We start from the raw sequence: 18,500 nt of genomic DNA, 5'->3' as shown, positions 1-18,500 counted from the left end.
ATCTGGAATCGCCGAAGTCCCGATCAGTCCGAATTTCGGACTTTGTACTGTATATAGTATGGATATAGTATATAAAAAATAGTATGAAATTTTCTGTATTTGAAAATTAGCTGAAAATGTTTTTATATCTAATTTAGAAGAATTAAATCTGTGCACCATCCCTACAGGAGCTGAGTGGTAAAACTACTGAACACTGGTAGTTCGATCCGGGGCTCATGGCTGGCTAGCTGCATGAGTGTTTCCATGGTTTTTCCTATGAGTAGTGCGTATACGAGGCAGTTTCATGTAGAAATTCCTCCATGAAAACATTCCTCCCCCTTGGCTAAGAGCTCTCAAGTGCTTTGCTGTAATCAAATAAATCAAACTAAACCTAAATCTGTACATCGTCTATCAAACAAGCAGGGTTTTTGCCCAGTAGCAGGTTAGCAGGGCACCAGGCTTCTTACCATTTGTTGCAATCTCTGCTGCTCATAAATTTGTCCTTCCAGAATTTTACTCTCTAGTGTGGCTACACTATCTATGTCAGCTCTGAACCAGCCCTATAGATGAGTTAAAATAGTCCTCAATTTCTTTTCTTTTTCCCTGCATATCGAAATTGAAATTTTTTTTCACATGGCTGTACATATGTGATCCATTAGGTAAACTACGTTTTGAGCAAAAATGATGGTTTATCTTTTATATATATCTCAGAGGAGGGAATAATATAGGGATATAAGATTCAGGGGATTTTGATGTAGATAGTAAAACTCAAATTAATGTTCTCATATGTTAAGGCATTGGATATTGAAGAACATTACTTGTTGATTGATTTGTAAAAGTGTTCCATCTTGTTCAAAGGCAACATTGACTGTTTCATCAAAAGTTTAAAGTTGTAACAGTTGCCGCATTTTTAGTATGTTATAATACACAAGTTTTTTCTTCCGAGCTAAGATGGATTGGTATATGATCATAAAAGTATGCTTTTCTAATCATATTTTTCTGGTGGCACTAATCTGTTCAAGGTGATTCTCAACTTTATCTACCTCACTCTCCCTGCCCTTCTCACCTGAAACCAGAGTGTCATTCCCGTAAAGTAAAGGTTTATTTTAATGATTCATCAGGTTTTGTATAAATGTATTTCACGAAGTATTACATAAAAAATTGTGAATGATACATTGTATTAAAAAGCACATTTTCAAGTTTTCTGTCTGTATATTACACAACAAACATTTATGTGATTGTCAAGTTTGACTGATAAGCAGTGATGTAATTCTGGAGTACAGTCAATGTTGTCGGCAAAGGTGGTACCTAAACATTATCTTTCACATATCCTCAAAAGAAAAATAAAGCTTATATTTATGGTCCAGAGACCTTGGGGGCCACCTGAAGAGTGCCAAATCATCCTGTGCACTGCACCTTGTCCACCAATTTGAAAGGTTCCTTGTTCAGACATTGATGCACTCTGTATGCTTATGAAACATAGCTCTGTCTTTCTAGAATATGAAGTTTGGTATATCAGCTATCTCTTTAGAAAACAACCAGTCTTACAACATGTGCCCTCACAGTTTTCCAGGAAAACAGTAAGGCCTCTGCACTTTGCTACATGAAACAGCACAGAAGACATTCACTTTTGGAGAATCTCTTTCAGTCGACACTCTAGCATTAGGAATTGCCATTTCCCATTTGCAGATGTTATGGTTATTCTCTTGACTGTTTAGGTGGAACATTGTTTTTTTGAACTGAACTTGAGTCGGGGCACAGGGTAAATTCGTCATCTTCTATTGCTTTCTGACAAAGTTCACAAAATTTACGTGTGATGGTGCAATCACTTGGCCTTAAATGTTGCAGCAGCTGTATGTGATATGATTTCTGATGTAATCGTTTGTGCAGATCTTCCACATATTTGGCTGAGGAGTGCCCAGTTTGTAACTTTCACAATATGTAGATTTCTTTGGGTTACAAAAAACAATGCCTCTAGAATCCTCTCCACTCTTTCAATTGCAATGCTGGTCATCCAGAGCTTTTTCCTTTACAGAGGCAATATGTATCTTTGAACTGTCAATATCACTGCAAAATGCTTTAGTGGTGAAATGATTATCAAAAATATTATATTTCTGTAAAAAAGGGTGGCCAATTTTAGTTTGAACATGGATGGCCAATGGTATAGGATTGGCACTGTTGGTGTGAAAGGTGATAGCATATCAAAAAGATGTTGCTTTAATTTCTTGATTGCCCCATAAAATATTAGTGGCTACTTTCTGATTGAAATTTGTTGATTGGAATACTAAAGGGGAAAAATTCAGAGTGTAATCACAGGCGTAGTAGTCCTAAATTGTTGCATACTTCTTTTTTTCGTAGTTCATCTAGGCATCTTTGTCATAGATTCCACTTTTTCTGGATCTAATGAATGCTTCAAGAATCTACAATGAAGCCAAAAAATTTGATTTCCCTTTTTCCAAAATGGAATTTTTATGGATTAAAAGTAAAACCAATCCTTCGTAATATTTTAAAAATCTCTTTCACATGATCTACATGCTTTCTCCTGGTTTTGGAAAAAATTACCAAATCATCAATGTATGAGTGACAGTATTTTTTGGGGGGGCTTTATTCATTACTTATTAATTGTGCTTCCTGCATTTTTCATTCCGAATGGTAACACTCTCCACAGATAATGCCATGAGTGCATCACAAACACTGTAAAAATATTTCCTTTTTCTCTCATCAAGATCTGTCAGTATCCCTTTGTCAAGTCTAATTTAGTGATGTATTTAGCCTCCCCAATCTTGTAGAGCAGTTCCATCGTTTTTTTTTTTTTTTCCATTAGATATGCAGCTGGTATTGCAAATTTATTTAACAACTTGAAATCAGAACAGAATCCTACATTCCCATTCGTTTTTCCATACAACACAGCCTAATTGCTATTGTTATGCTCTGTTAATTCAAACTTAAGTAATATATTAATATGCTGATCAATTTCTTCATGAAGTATTGTAGAGATCCAATATGGGTGTAATCATTTAGAGGTAACAAAAGATTTTCTGGTTTCTGAGTATATCTCACATTCAGTCTTTGATCGCTATTATCTGTCATATTCTGCATGGTCTCACTGCTTATTCTTTCTCACACTGTCATGTTTCACCTAACATTCGGAATTTCCATTTGTTTTCTGTACGTGTGTAAGGAACTGTTCATGTGTGCTGTAAAATGAGCCATTTAAATTTGTTTTCTGGCAATGCTTCATACATGGTGTTAAATATCAGCTTATCGCTCACTAGTCTTTTAGACATTACACAAGCTATTAGCATTTCACCATGGCACCTGTCATTGTTTCTGATAGTTTTTTTTATTACATTATGGCAAAGCAAGTTTAAAGTTTGGTGTGTTACCTTTATTTATTAATTGATTTGGTTTGGTTTGGTTTATTGAGATTATGGCAAAGCACACTAGGGCTATCTGCCTTAAGGAAGAGATGGTTTCGTGGAGGACTTTCTAAGGAAAACTGGCTCGTATACACGTTACACATAGGGAAAACCACGAAAATGCCCATGCAGCCAGCCCATTTGTGGGATTTGAACCTTGGACTAAATTACCAGTGTTCAGCGACGTTACCACTTGGCCACTGATGGGCCTTGTTTCTCATAGGAAACACCTTAATGGTGCAGTTTTAGCTTCTCCAAAGGAAGAAATAATTTTAATTTTCTCCTTTCGATCATTATAGTCTTCAGGAATCAAGTCACTCCAAATTATCCATATCTGAACAGAGTTTTTTGATTAACTTTTGAAAAATTATCTTTTCACACTTTTATTTCTACCTCATTTAATTTGTCAAATCCAGTAGCATTTGTTTCGGCTAAGTATAACATTGGAACAGTTACACAGACTGAAAGTAACCCTGTATCATTTTCTTACTAGTTATTGTTTGTACTAATCTTTCTTGTGACTTTTCTACTTTAATATGTTATTGTTGTGATTTATCTCACTTGTCTGACAGTAACATCAGAACAAGCCCATGAAATTCACTGAGGTAAGGAGTTCAAGATTGTGCCTGTTGTTAACAAGAGCCTTGAGTACCATAGAGGTGACAGTTATGACTTCGCTCAATTGTGCCCCCAATTACACTCATGTCCATAAATTAAGGATAATGCAAAATCAGGCAAAGGAAGACTTAGAAGCAAAACAAATTTGACTTATTTGTAAAGCTCTTTTATTAAACAAAAGGTAAAGAGCAAAAAAGATGCTATATGTTTGATATTATTTAAAAAATTAGCGATATTTCCTCCCTGGAGCAAATTACAAAAAAAAAAAAAAAAACAATATTACATGGTTGGTATGATTGTTAATACATTGTATGTCTCCCAGACGATGCAATACAGTCCGTACAATGCCTAGGCATGCTGAGTATCAAATTATCGATCTGATCTTGGGGGATATTGCACCACTCAAAAATCAATGCTCTCCGAAGTTCCGGTAGACATGTAGGAGGAGGTTGACCGCCTGCAACTCATCAGCCAAGCATGACCCACACGTGCTCTACTGGATTCAAGTCCGGTGAGAATGCTGGTCAGTCCATACGGGTAATTTCCTCCGATTGAAGGCATTCGCTTACGATGTTTGCACGATGAGGACGGGCGTTGTAATACATAAACACAAATTTTGCACCCTGAAACAAACGTACATGTTGTTTCAGAATGACGTCCCGATAGATTTGGCTTGTCATGGTTCCAAGTTGAACATGCAGGTCAGTTCTGGAACGCAGAATAATTCTACCCCAAACGAGCACTCCCGCACCACCGTAACGGTGCCGTTCAATGATGTTTTCTTGGTGGTAACGGGTACCTGGAGCTCTCCATATGAAAGTCCGTCGAGAATCAGACTGCAAGCTAAACCTGGACTCGTCGGAAAACATCACACAAGCCCACTGTTGCGGTGTCCACAATGCAGGCTCTCTACTCCAGGCTAATCGCAGGCAACAGTGAGTTGCAGTAAGTGGAACGTATCTGACAGGTCTACGAGCATATAGACCAATCTGCTCTAAGCATCTGTACACGGTCTGCCTTGAAATTGTCGTACCAGTGGCTGAAGAGAGCTGTAACGTATGCTCACATAACTATCATCTTGGAATCATTGCCAAAGCCTATAGATGACACTCTGGGCAATTCCAAGTTCGTCTGATACTTCCATTTGGGTACGCCCACATTCCAGACAGCCGATAATTCTACCATGTAAAAGATCATCCAAATGTGTTCTCTGTGTCATAAATATTCGGTTATTGCACTGAAATGCTTATAAAGTGCCTGCGAACAATTTTACTTCTTTGCCTGTATTCCTTATATATCACTCTCGTCATTGTGACGTACCATCGGTGTCATCTGGTTACTTCCTGAAATTTGCATATGATTCTTGAAGATGTGTGTAGTGATTTTACAGGTGATATATTTATTTTAGAGTTCGATTTCCACGTGACTCCGAATTATCCTTAATTTAGGGACATGAGTGTAGATAGAGATAACAAGATTCGAACCTCGGACCGAACTACCAGTGTTCAGCAACTTTACTGCTCGGCCACTGGTAGGCTTGTCATATGTGAATAGCTGCTGTTTATTAATTGTTCTCTATGTAAAGTAGTAGTTGCAAGAATGTTATTTTTTATGCAATGTTCGACTGTGACCTTTGTTAAATAAAGGACTAGCTAGAGTGTGTATTCTTCATAGTAACACAGAAAAATATCCATTAATTGTCATAACATATTGCCAGGAATATTGATGACAGCATATCTGATGATGCAGTTTCTCAATAAGCACATGTTTAGGAAACTTTTTGTTTGAGTTACCCCATTAGAAATTGTAGAATCATTTTCTAGAAATCAATTTTAACAGGAAAAGCGTAAGGCTCAGCACTCCACCTGTCCATGTTGAGCAAACAAACAAAATAACAGCTCATTAAAGTAGAAATAACGTATTGAATAACAATTTTAGAGATGTTGAGCTACAAGAATCACCAATAATTTTGATTGATCGATAATTCAACTGATTCCTGTTAACTCAGCATCTTTAAGCAGCCATTAGCAAAAAATTCCTGCATTTTGGGGGCCCACTGATGCATGATATCCGGTATACTCTGCAACTCAGAATGCAATGTGAATGCTATCTCGCTGTGCATAAAGATAACGTGAATGTGACAAGTGAATTCCAAAGCATAATTAAGAATCATAAAAAATTAACTCAGATTAGTGTTATTAGTTACATGTAGTAAAAATGCATCTGATTTACTGCGAGTGCTAGACAGCTAAACTTTTCTTTAATTATTAAGATCTTTGGTACTTTTCCGTTTCGCCGGCGCAAGTCTCGTCAAACAAACTTTATTGGCGACAATATACAGTATACACATAAAAAATGCTAACAAATGTTAGTTATAAGATTTTTTATTTTGAAGGCATAAGCATTTTAATATCGTTTAAGATTTTGTAAAAAGCCAATAAATAAAGACAATAAATTTGTAAAAAGACATTAATTTAAGAATTTACTATGCTTTCATGGTTCAACATCCTGATGCGCCGGTTCGTATCATGTGACCCCAAGTGATCTCATCTCACGTAAACTACGCTACAAAAATTTTAATTTTTTCAATAATTATCTACATTAATTTCAAGTTAAATCTTAATTTGGAATACAAGTTTAAATGCGAGAATTATTTTAATTCGTACGAATAGCTTACTCAAAAATTATGTAAAATAGCCGTGCTTTACTTTGCTAGTGCATTCTCATTAAAATTGATGAATTTAATCCTTGATTTTGCCTTTTCTATATTTTGGCCTTCGGGTGAGCGGTGTGATTGCATCCTAATTGACTTAATTACTGTGAATGGCCTTAGGATATAAAATCAAACTATCTTGTAAAAGTTCTATGTAATTGTGTACCAGTATATAAAGAAACAATCAATCTGATAAGAAATGGCTGCGACTTGTTTTGAAAATGAAGCGTAAAAGATTACCAGCGAGGATATTCCGTTGGCATTGTACCATTATTGGCGACTTTATCGTTTGCGCCGGCAAAACGGAAAAGTACCAGATCTTTTATGAGAGTGTTTTTGTTAAATCTATTAAAATAACATTTAATTATATTTAATCAATTTAGTATTTTATGAAAATAATGTATATAAAATATTTTTATTGAGAGAAGAAAAGTGCTATTTTTTAATGTGGAATATTTTTTTATTCTTAGTTCAGAGACAGTTGATCAAACCATTAACCATAGCTTCTTGGCTGGGTTTTATGTACTTGTTCTGGAAAATAGGCGATCCCTTTCCTATTTTAAGTCCCAAGCATGGTGAGTAATATGAAGTTTATTTTGTATAATGGTGTAAGAACTTAAGTATTTAAATATCTTTTATAACTTACTGATGTTGTATGATTTTTGAGGATTTAAGTTCATGGTCTCTGTTTTCAGTTGCACAGCGGCTTTTGTGCTTTCTTTGACATTAAGTACCATATGAGATGTTTATTCTTAGAGAATCTCTTAAATTATACCCCTTTCCCCTTCCTTTAGAATTCTGATGCCAGAAATTATTTAAATCTGCAGTAATTGAAAAAAACCACTTTATGTTTTAAAAGGAAAAAAAATGGCATACCTGTTTTTCCAAATCTCTTATCCAGTGTAATGATTTTCATCTGTCATAAATTCAGTATTTAAATTTTTATATCTATATTTGAGGTATGATAGTATAATAAAGTAATAAATTAAAGTATGTTGTTATGTAAACTTCAGCTGTATCTTGTATAATTCTTTAAAAATTAGATTCTTGTTGACGTAGTCATCACATATTCCTTTGGCAACATTTGAAATTTGTGTGTTAGAAATTGGGTTTATTGCCAATTTTGGCAACTAACATGATAGACATTTTGCTTATATATTAATGCAACCACCTTAGTGCAAGCTGATAATTTTTTTTCAAAAAAAAAAAAAAAAAAAAAAAAAAAAAAAAAAAAAAAAGAGGTCAGCTTGCACTAAGGTGAAAATGAAAAGGTAGAAATTACTTAGAGTGCAAGGTGGTTGGTGGTTTTTGTGAATTTTTCTTAGAAAGACTCCCAAACTATCAATGTTTATCATCAGTCGGCAGACATTATCAACATATGAAAATAAAGCACACTTTAGCAATTTAAAATAAAAAAGGCCTTGTTTAATTATTAAATAAGGATGTACAACGCTTGTTTAATTAGTAAATAAGGATTACATGATGAAAAATGTTCTTAGTAAAGTTAGGAAAAAATAAATAAATAAATAATATACCTTTAGTGCGGGTAGTAATCATCACCCAAATCTATAATTTTCTGCCAACATTTTGATAGTTCTTCAAAGCCTTCAGCCTAGAAACTTGGTGGCCATGAGTCCATAAACAGATTAACTTCATTTCGGACATCCTGTGCAGAATGGAAGAGAGCAACAGCAACATGTAGCTGCATGTGTGAAAAAAAGTAGAAGTCCAAAGGAGCGATATCAGGGTTATATGGTAGATGCGGCCAAAGACCCTATTTAAGTCTGTACAGAGTCCAGTCATTGAATACAGACACATCTGGTTTTGCATTATCTTGATAGAACATTATTTGTTTGCGGCGGAACTCGGTCTGATGTTTTTCCTTGATAGCAGCGTGAATACGAATTAGCATTTTGCTGTACACCTTACTTTTGAGGGTTTTATCTTTTTCCAGATATTCTTTCTGGATAATACTATAGCAATCCCGCCAGATACAAAGTATAATCTTTTTGTTAGTCAAATTGCTCTTTGCAACACTCCGATGGGCTCACCAGGTGCAAACAAAATCCCTTTTCGGCCTGTGTTGTTGAAGTAAATCCACTTTTGAACACAAGGGACAGTCCAGTACAGAATTTTGTTCTTCCATTGGTATTCATCCAGATTAATGCAGGCTCGAACAACATCTGTTCTTATCTGCTTCAGTCAGCTTATGCAGCACCCAGCGATTGAACTTGTACATTGTGCCAAAAAAATAGGGAACAGTTCTATATTTCCCTTCTACTGTGCCGATTGACAAAATTCAAATTGCGTTTTTCATGTCTCAAAAGCACGACTTAGGATATATATTAGATTTATATATCAGTACAACATCAGTAGGCTGACCAAAGCACTCTGCTTCTTGAATGTCATAGTCCTTGTTTTTGAACTTTTGGTCATATGTTACAACATTAGTACCTAAAGCTGTACCCATGATTTGGTGACATTCTGTAGCTGACTTTTTGCAACAGAACTGGAAGTAAATGATGATTCTTCTGGTAGTGTGATAGTTCCATTTCAGAGACCTTGTACATAATGTTAACAATTTTTTTTTTTTTTTTTTTTTTTTTTTTTTTTTTCAAATTTCACAAGCAAGTTTTAAAGCAAGTCTCTTTCCTGCAAATGCCAAAAATCGTTTGACAAAATACATTTAAACACACCAGTACCAACTGTTTGAACAATATTTTTGATGGTAGGAAACTTTTATTAAAACCTGATATTTCTGTATTGTTTTTTCACTGTTCTTTTTCCCAAGTCCACAGCAATCTGTTCTCCCTTGAAAAAAGTCAGAGAATTCCCGAGACTTGACTTCATATAAACTACAGCAACGCCAGCTATCTACCAAATGCATCACCTTGTTATTCACTGTAGAGATTTTGTCCCAAAATTCTGTATTCCTGCAAAAATTTTACTTCAGATTCTTCCATTGCTGGCAATTTTCATGAGCACATACACTCAAGAACACTGAAAATAATGCACCCAGAAAGGAGCATCAGATGGAAATGAAATTTAATACACATAATGATATAGATGGTTGATTAATTTGATCCAAAAATAAAGACTATTAAACAAATACAGTGTGTACAATTAGACAAATAAAGTGAAACTTCAATAGCATGTCAGACTGCCCTCCTTCTACAATGCATGCCACAACATGGTCCGACTTTGAGTTGATTAGATTGATGTTGTCCTGAGGCAGATTTGGCCCACTTGAAGTCTTGCATGTTTGTCATAAATGTTTCATGATCAGTTGAAGATTTATTGTTTGATAAAGAGTAATTGTTAAACGATGATCATTTTTTGAAGTCATCATATTTCCGTATGTTCTGTATATGTATTCTGGATATAGGCACTGAATGTAAGTATGCATAACTTTGAAAACTTAAGAAAATTATATGAATTATCATTTATGTTTTCCATTTCTTTAGAAATCTTCTAAATATGAGTTTTTATGTTTGACATATTTTATTGACTTTAAAGAAAATATTTTTTATAATCCTCTGTTATTTCAGGTATTTTTTCTATTGAACAAGGTATCAGTAGGGTTGGAGTAATTGGCGTAACTTTAATGGCTCTTCTTTCTGGATTTGGTGCTGTGAACTACCCGTACACGTCTATGACTTATTTCATGAGGTACTAAAGCAAATATTTTTGATTCAGTAGTCTGGATTTATTTGGTTAAATAAATTAGACTAAAATGTTTAAATTATTAAAAATTTTGTATTTATAATTATAGAATTTTATAAAATGGAATTAGTTTGCAGAAAGGCCTGAGATATAATACTTTAAATTTAAAATTTTATAGAAAAGAAATATAATTATTATTACATCTTATTTCATATTGATTCTAAATTAGAAAATGTTATTAGTATTATCATAACTTTACAGTTTTACACATTTTGATCTTTTTTATTGTTAAATTAGTTTATGTAATTCTGGCTAAATGAAAACTGATATTTCATTTTGAACTTCTAATTCATTTGCATAATGATATCAGTGCATATAATGATATGAGATTATTTTTGAATTGTATCGGCAGTATTATTCTAAATACAGTTTAGTAAGTATATATTTAAAAAATTCAACAAGACTTGTATAAAGGTACTGGCACTATTCTTTACTGATGGGCAAATGATTACATTTTTTTTTTTTTTTTACTTTATCTCAGGAAGCTTGTTTGTTGCCACTCAGGTTTACATTCATTAAATTGTATTTTTAAAGCATTCAGAGTAATAGTTTTTATGATATGCTTTTAACTTAAATATGATTACATGATAAATAAGCAGTGTCATTTCTGTGTGACAGAATCATGATTTCAATTAAAATATCCTTCAATAATTAACCCCTTCCCATTCTGCTCTTCTGTAAATGCATTGTTTTAGATTTCCGTATTCAGACCTGATTTTTTGTCATAGAGGCAATTATTTTTAAAGCAACTAGTTTCAATTAAAAAATCACTAAAATTTAGGGTGTGCATAATTACCATTAGTACCATTTTGTGAATATTATTTGGTCAAGAAGTATTTTTAACAGTAGTTTTATTGCAGTTATTTAGTTAGATAATAAAATTTTATATGGCTTAAGTACATTAAAAATAATATAATGTAGTAAATATAATGTGGTGTCATTTTCACTTTTTAAATATTTAGGAATGTGTCTCCTTCAGATATTCAAATGCAAGAAAAGAAAGTGATGCAAACTTTAGATATGATCATAATGAAGAAGAAAAGGTCAGTGTAATTAAATTACTATCTCATTATACCTGTCAGTTTTGGGCTGTATGATTGATACAAGTTGTAATTTATAATTTAGTTTGCAAAAGTAGTGAACATTTGTAAGTAGTTTTGAAAACTGGATTGTAAAATTATATAATTTTTTTTTTTTTTTTTTTTTTTTTTTGAAGGGAGAGGGTTTGATTAAAAGTATCTGTAAAATTTGGGTGTAGTTTTTTTTTTAATTCAGAATCTTTATATCTTTACAATATGTTTAATTATATTGTATTTGGTTTGAAGTATAATACAATACAATGTCCGAGTCGAGACATATCGATTTGGGTTTTGGAACTTTCTGGATCATCAATGTAAATCTAGTAGGATGATATATAGAAATTATAAAATATAAAATGTTAAGTAGTTGTTTATGAAATAATAAACCATTTGTGATCTTAAAAAAATCAAACATAATTAAATTTTACAACAAAAGAAAAGGAAAAAAGTGGGGAAGAGGCTCAAAAGTTGTTTCAGTTGCTTAATTTCTTTTTTTATGCTAATGCTTTCTCTTTTTAAATTTTTAGACTGACATAATTTCTTGTTCAGGTACAAAGTTCTGTTGTTCAAGTCCTGCAATTACCCTGTCGAAAATTCATCTTAAAATTTTCAATCAAAATTTTTTCATTCTATAAATTTTCTGTCACTTTCTTTACTATCATTAGTGGTATTTTCTGGATTTGGAACCATACTATAGATTTTGCCTTCAGTTAGTTGATTGATTATTGGGGCATTGTGATCACAATGGAATACTTCTGTTATATCATATTCATTTATTACCACTTCTCCACATATCTTCACAATTTCCATTAATTTGAAAGTTTTGTTTTCTATTTGTGATATTCAAAAGCCTTTAAATCTGCGACTATCATCATGAAACTTAAAGAGCATTCGTTATGCACTATTGCAATGTATCATGAGATTCGCAATTAAAGGCACTTTGTTCCACTAAATTTTGACTTTCTAAGTTTTTTTACAATAAGTCTATTCTCCACAGAAACCTAAGGATTGAGTTAGGAGGAAATAAATGCACGCATATATTTAAGACGGTACTTTTCCATTCTGTACCTGCCATGTGTTTTGGTAGTTTTTTATTGGTATACAATTTCTAGTTATAGAATAGTTTATAGATGGCAAACACACATACATGGTGTGGCAAGTTCTGACCAATATTTCTCCAACTACCATACACCAAAAAGGTGTGGCAGGTGCATAATGGAAAAGTTTATCAGAACAACAGATCAGCATAATTTAACCGTTTGACTGCTACGCGGCACAAAAGCGCTCCGTTCATTTGTCTCGAAAACCGCGATGCTGCGCTTTTGCGCTGCGAGTTTCAGTGTGCCTTTGTTGCTCCATCATCAAGTGAAAATCAAGTCAAAATATAATTATAATAAAATATAAGTCAATAGACAACATCAAGTCAAACTATGTCCCACAGTTTTCGTGCTTTCTTGCAAGACTTGCTAAGCAGTCAAGCAGCTGAGACACATAACAAGGGTTGGCACTGGGCGGCAAAATGCCTGTTGCCAGCTTGGTTTCAATATATGCACCATTAACAGCATGTCTGATGTCACTTTCAGCCCATTCTGCTGTTATAAAGTTAAAATTATATTAGAGTTATATATTATTATCTGTTATAATGCTTGAATCTGTTTGTATGATTCTTCTCTTTTAGATTGTGAAGATTATCAGTTCATTCATTATAAATTTCATTTTCAAGAAAATCCAGAGGACAAACTGTAATAGGATAAGATCAGAACTCTTTGTGGACCATGGTATTAAATCCATTTCTGCCAATCCACCGTCTTAGAAATTGACAATTGAGTTTTTCTTGCAAACTCAATTATCAGTTTTGTTGTTGCTTTGTGGTGCAACAAGATGCAGCACTACAAAGCAGTGTGGTGCTGCATCTTGTTGAAAGAAGGTCTGCAATTCAGCATCTTCCATTTCTGTTTGCTTAGTGTGAGGGAGTTCTGCATAATGTTCAAGTATACTCTATAAAGTTGATATTAATATCAGTTAAGAAAAAAGATAGTCAAAATTTTCAATTCAAAGTCAGCTATTGCGGCAATTTGCATAACTCTTTACGTGGCATCTGACCCATTCATGAAGAAATTTTTAAAAATTCTGGTTCTGGTCTGGAATCTAGTATCATAACAGCATAGTTCAGATATATATAATTTACACTCCTTGTCTTGTTTGATTGGATGCAAAATTGAATTTTATAGTGTTTATTGCCCATTGATAATCAATAATAAAAACACTGCAGATAATATGTTACACACTTTCAATCTACTTCCCAGAGATTTCATAAAATCTCACCATTCATTGTCGGGGACCCTGAATTTAATAAATATATTTGCAGGACCAACTATAAATTGCATAATGCTTGTGGTGTTTTACCAGTGTGGAAACATTATTTACCAAATGAGCAAATTTTTTTTTTTTTTTTTTTTTTTTTTTTTTTTTGTAACTGCTTCCTGAATTTATTCTTAATCCCTTGAATATTGTTAAAAGCCTTGGGAGAATAATTTAAGTAAATGATATTAGACTAATTCAACAATATTATTTTTTATGATAGAATAGCCTTACATGAAAAAGAAAAACAACAGCATACAGCTATTTCACATGCAGCATCTGGCTTGTGGGGAATGTTGAAGAGTGTCACAACTTCATCCAGCACATCTGTTGAAAGTATTCTCTATCTTTCTGCCTCATATTTTTTTGACTTGATTGAATTGGAGAAAGACTTTTTGTCATAAAATTTCTTGTAAAATTGCAGATATCAACCAGCTAAAGCAAGATGTGAAGGCTTTAGAGGAACTTAATAGACAGCTTTTTTTGGAAGCTGTAGATGTTCATAATATGCAGGTACGTTAATTTCTATCATAATTGTCTAAAAAAAGAGAAATTTAAAAATTTATTTTTTTAAGTGGCATTAAAAAGTGTTTAGTTTCATTACTATTATTTATTTATTTTAATGAAGAATTGTTACTCATTTTTGTCTTGTCATTGCTGTTGATTTTGTGCAGTAATTCTTACTCTTATAAAATGTGTATTTCATTTCTCTTGTTTCATACAAAGTACTCAGTTTTATAACATGCATCAATGTCAGTGTTCTGTATATAAGATGTTTTTTGTTGCAATCTTTTACTGCAGTAATATTTTCTAAAACTACTAGGTTTCCTCCCCCCCCCGATAAATTTTAACGAAACAATAACTTTCGATGAAACATAAGATGATAGATCTTCTTGTTTTTGGTACTTGTATTAAAACTGGGGGCAAAAACTAGTTCAAAGATTAGATATAAAATATTTAAAAAATATTTTAATGTAATACCAGTTTGCTTCCAGAAGCACTAATCTGCAAAATTAATCTTTCAAGAACAGCATTCGTAAAATCGTCACATAACTTATTGTTTTGATTTTGAGAAAAGTTGAGTTTTGACTTTAGCATAGTAATTCCTGAATATGTATTTTAAGAAACACTTCTCATTCTTGTAGTATAGTCTAAATCATCAGAAATTAACCTTAAAATGCATGTAATTTAAAGTTAAAAATAACTAACTAAATAAAGTTGGATATTTTTAGCACAGTGTCAGCAATACGTACAGAATATATTCAGTATATTTATACCTCACATCTAAAAAGTGTTGGTTGTCACCAGAGCTAATTTTGGTGATGTTAAGATAAGAATTCTAGTACCCTCTTCTTTATGGCTCTTCTAGTTTGTTGAAGAGATCAAAGTCGCATATATGTAAATGATCCAGTTACCTTGTATTGCCATTGTGTGCTAATTTGAAAATACGAGATAACCAAGCAGCAAGGGGAAGAAGCATATTCAAGAAATGCTGGTGCTCACTCTGTCACCATTTGTTTGGTATATTATGTGCATAAATGCATGGCTGTAGCTAGTTATTCTTCTTATAATTATTGACGGTTATGAGTGCGCCTAGTTTGCATCTGAAATAAGCTATGATAAGATAAATAAGCTCAACTTGCCAAAATGATGCTCCTAATAGGATGTAGTCAAGCCCTCTTTGCAAAACAGATTGACCCAGTGTGCTCAGAGCGAGGTTAACCTTATTCTTGGAAATAATCCAGTCCTCTTCAAATAATATTTGGAGAACTAAGTCATAGAAACTTATTTCAGTGAGTGTAAATTGCATTATATTTACACGGTTGCCACACTACCTGGAAAACCGGAAAAAGTCAGGGAATTCAAAAATTGGCCAAAATGTCAGGGGAAAATCAGAAAATTTAAATATTTTAGTCAAAATCTGGAAAAGTCGGGGAATTTCATCTTGCATTCCCCAAAAAAGCGATTTTTGCCCCAACGTCGCTCTTTCTTGGCGAGCCATGTATCATGTGAACATCATTCGAACAGCTGGCGTGGAGCTGGGTTTCTCAGAGCCAATCAGATTGTCTTTTAGAAAGACAAAGCAAGTTTCCAGCATCATTGGTTTCCAGTAACCTCGAAACTCCAGATATTCATATGTGCAGTGCACGTTGAACGAAAGTAAATTCTCCCCATTCTCATATGAAACAAAATCTTTTAAACCTTTTTCTTCTTTCTTAAATGCCTTATTTGTTATTTTGCAGTAAAATAAATAAATAAAAATTATAATCAATCATCTGGGCTAACCATTCACTGTATATATTCACCAAAATACCATCGATTTTTGTCATTCAGTTTTTGATCCTTAATGTAGTGAACTTTATATTAATGTTATTCATAAGTAACTTCTTCCTTCTGAATTTATTTATTATTAGTTAGTAATACTTTTAAAGTTCAGGCAGTTTTCTCTGGCATACTTGTGAAACTAATTCTAGCAGTAATATGATGTACCATCATGAAATTTAATGCACAATTTTTTACTTATATATGCTGCTAAATAAATAAAAACATCATTAAATAGACTTCTTTCTTTAGCTGAAAAATGTCTGCAGCAAAGACATTTTAAAATCTCGATTGGGCAGATTCTAATCTCAATCCTCAGAGGAGGAAACAACTCCTATTTGGGGATATATATTATATAAAGTCATATGTAACTGGCAAATTTTTGTGTTTTCAAGTGGTACCATAATTAATTTGTGCTCAGCAAAGCCAACATGCACTATGCAGATACCCTGGAATTTTCTTGAAACACAACTGGAAAACCTGGAAAAGTCAGGGAATTTCATTCTCGTGTTTGAGTGGCAATCCTGTATTTAGTTCATAAATAAGGAGAATACTGGTTTACATCTTGGTTTTTCTCATTCTACATTTTCATAGTAATTTTACTATTGAATTAAGGATGCAACAGATGTTTGATTAATTCTTATTAACTAATAAAGTGAATTCAGGAAAAATAATGTCTATAAGAAATCCAGATTCAGAATTCTGTTGTTCACTAGCAGTCAAGTGATAAAAATCACTGTATACTGGTAGTTTGGCCCGGGCTCAGAGTGAATGACCTGGCTATATTGCAGTATGTTCATGGGTTTTCTACTTGTGTTGCATGGACACAAAACAGTTTTTCTAAAAAGTCTTTCCCTTAGACAAATAGCTTATGTGTATTTTATGATAATCCAAATAACCCTGATCTACTAAACTGGTTTGAAATATCCATAAGTTCAGAAGCGGAAATAAGTATATAGGAAACAAGTGAAGATAATGATTTTAAAAGCAGGTTATAATTATTTAAAATCATGAAACATTCCTGAGATCTTAATCCAATTCAGTTTCATAAATGATCTATATTTAAAAGCATATGTATACTTTTAACCCTCTCAGCTTTATAGCCGGAAAATTCCATATAGAAGGCTGCCTTCTATGTTCATTACAAATTAAAATTTCTGCTAGCTTTTAATGTATTTGATTTTGGTTTGGATGTATATTGGAAGAAAAGGAATCAAGGTACAAAATAAGAGATTCATTTTTTAATTAAAATCAAGAAAATACCCCTTATTCATGACATTTTAAGACACTTTGAAATTTCAGGGCAACGCGTAACACTCGGAGGGTTAAAGAATTTTGTAAATCCATATTAAAAAAAATTGATATCTAACTTTCTGCTGTAATACTGAGTAGGTGCTATTTGTAAAAATAACTGTTAAAAAAAAAAGTGTCATTCCTTAATTCTACTTCTGTAGACTTCTACTTCCATATAAAAGGAGAGAAAGAATGAATTTTTTTATATGTGTAAAGCGTTTAGAGGCATTTTACCTGTTTTAAAATGAGTCTTTGTTCAAATGTTGGTGGTAAGCTTGCCAACTCTCCTGATTTTTAACCGTGCTCCAAGAGATATACGTTATAAATCGAGTTGCCGATATTTATAAGGAATTCTTCCCAGTTTTCTGATATTCCTAAAACTTGTTTTTAATATCAATTAATAATAATTATTTTCACCCAAAAGTACAATTTCTCACTCTGAAATTGTTTGCTCTTTCTTTTGATTATGTATTTAAAAAAATAAATAAATAAATAAAAATAAAAAAATATAAAAAAAAACGAAAAGCTTCATTAACCACAATTGCTATGTGAGGGGGAGTGTCTGAAAGCATCATGATTCAGTTCTTCAATGAGCATCAAATGCAGCTGCAAGTCTTTTAGCACACATCAGCCAATAAAAACAAAGCAAAATAAAAACAATCCTCTGCATTTCTGAAAACAGAATATGTTTTATCTTTCTATCACTGCTTCATTTGAATTTTTTACTTTAGAAGAGGTTTTCTAAAGGTGAAATTTTGAATGTTAAACATACTGTTAATTCTTGTGGAAAGTTGTTTTTAAATTGTACTCAGGGTTGATGACTATCACCTGCATTTGAACATTTATGAAAATAATGTTGTACTAAATTTATACCCAAAAGTTTTGATAATTTTTTATCTTAATTTCTCAGCCAAAAAAGTAATATATCCATGTGCTTTAAAAAAATACACAGGGGAATTTTCTTGCATTATTTCATCACAAAAACGTATATCA

The 18,500-nt window shown here is 32.8% G+C and overlaps 1 protein-coding gene across 1 annotated transcript in view; it reads left to right on the top strand.

Moving 5' to 3' along the window:
* GPHR (Golgi pH regulator) overlaps positions 1-18,500 on the top strand; it is a 34,821-nt gene that overhangs the window by 9,801 nt on the left and 6,520 nt on the right. Inside the window, exons 5-9 of the mRNA XM_035354037.2 lie at positions 7,200-7,304; positions 10,278-10,398; positions 11,415-11,495; positions 14,116-14,228; positions 14,317-14,405. Coding sequence (XP_035209928.1) covers positions 7,200-7,304; positions 10,278-10,398; positions 11,415-11,495; positions 14,116-14,228; positions 14,317-14,405 — 509 coding nt within the window. The remainder of the gene's footprint in view (positions 1-7,199; positions 7,305-10,277; positions 10,399-11,414; positions 11,496-14,115; positions 14,229-14,316; positions 14,406-18,500) is intronic.

The sequence above is a fragment of the Stegodyphus dumicola genome, chromosome 6 (genome assembly GCF_044657685.1).
Source record: "Stegodyphus dumicola isolate Sdum_Otavi_A_Nest chromosome 6, ASM4465768v1".
NCBI classification, from domain to species: Eukaryota; Metazoa; Arthropoda; class Arachnida; order Araneae; family Eresidae; genus Stegodyphus; species Stegodyphus dumicola.
The sequence above is the reverse complement of the archived record's forward strand: the minus strand, read 5'-3'. Positions and strand labels throughout refer to the sequence as shown.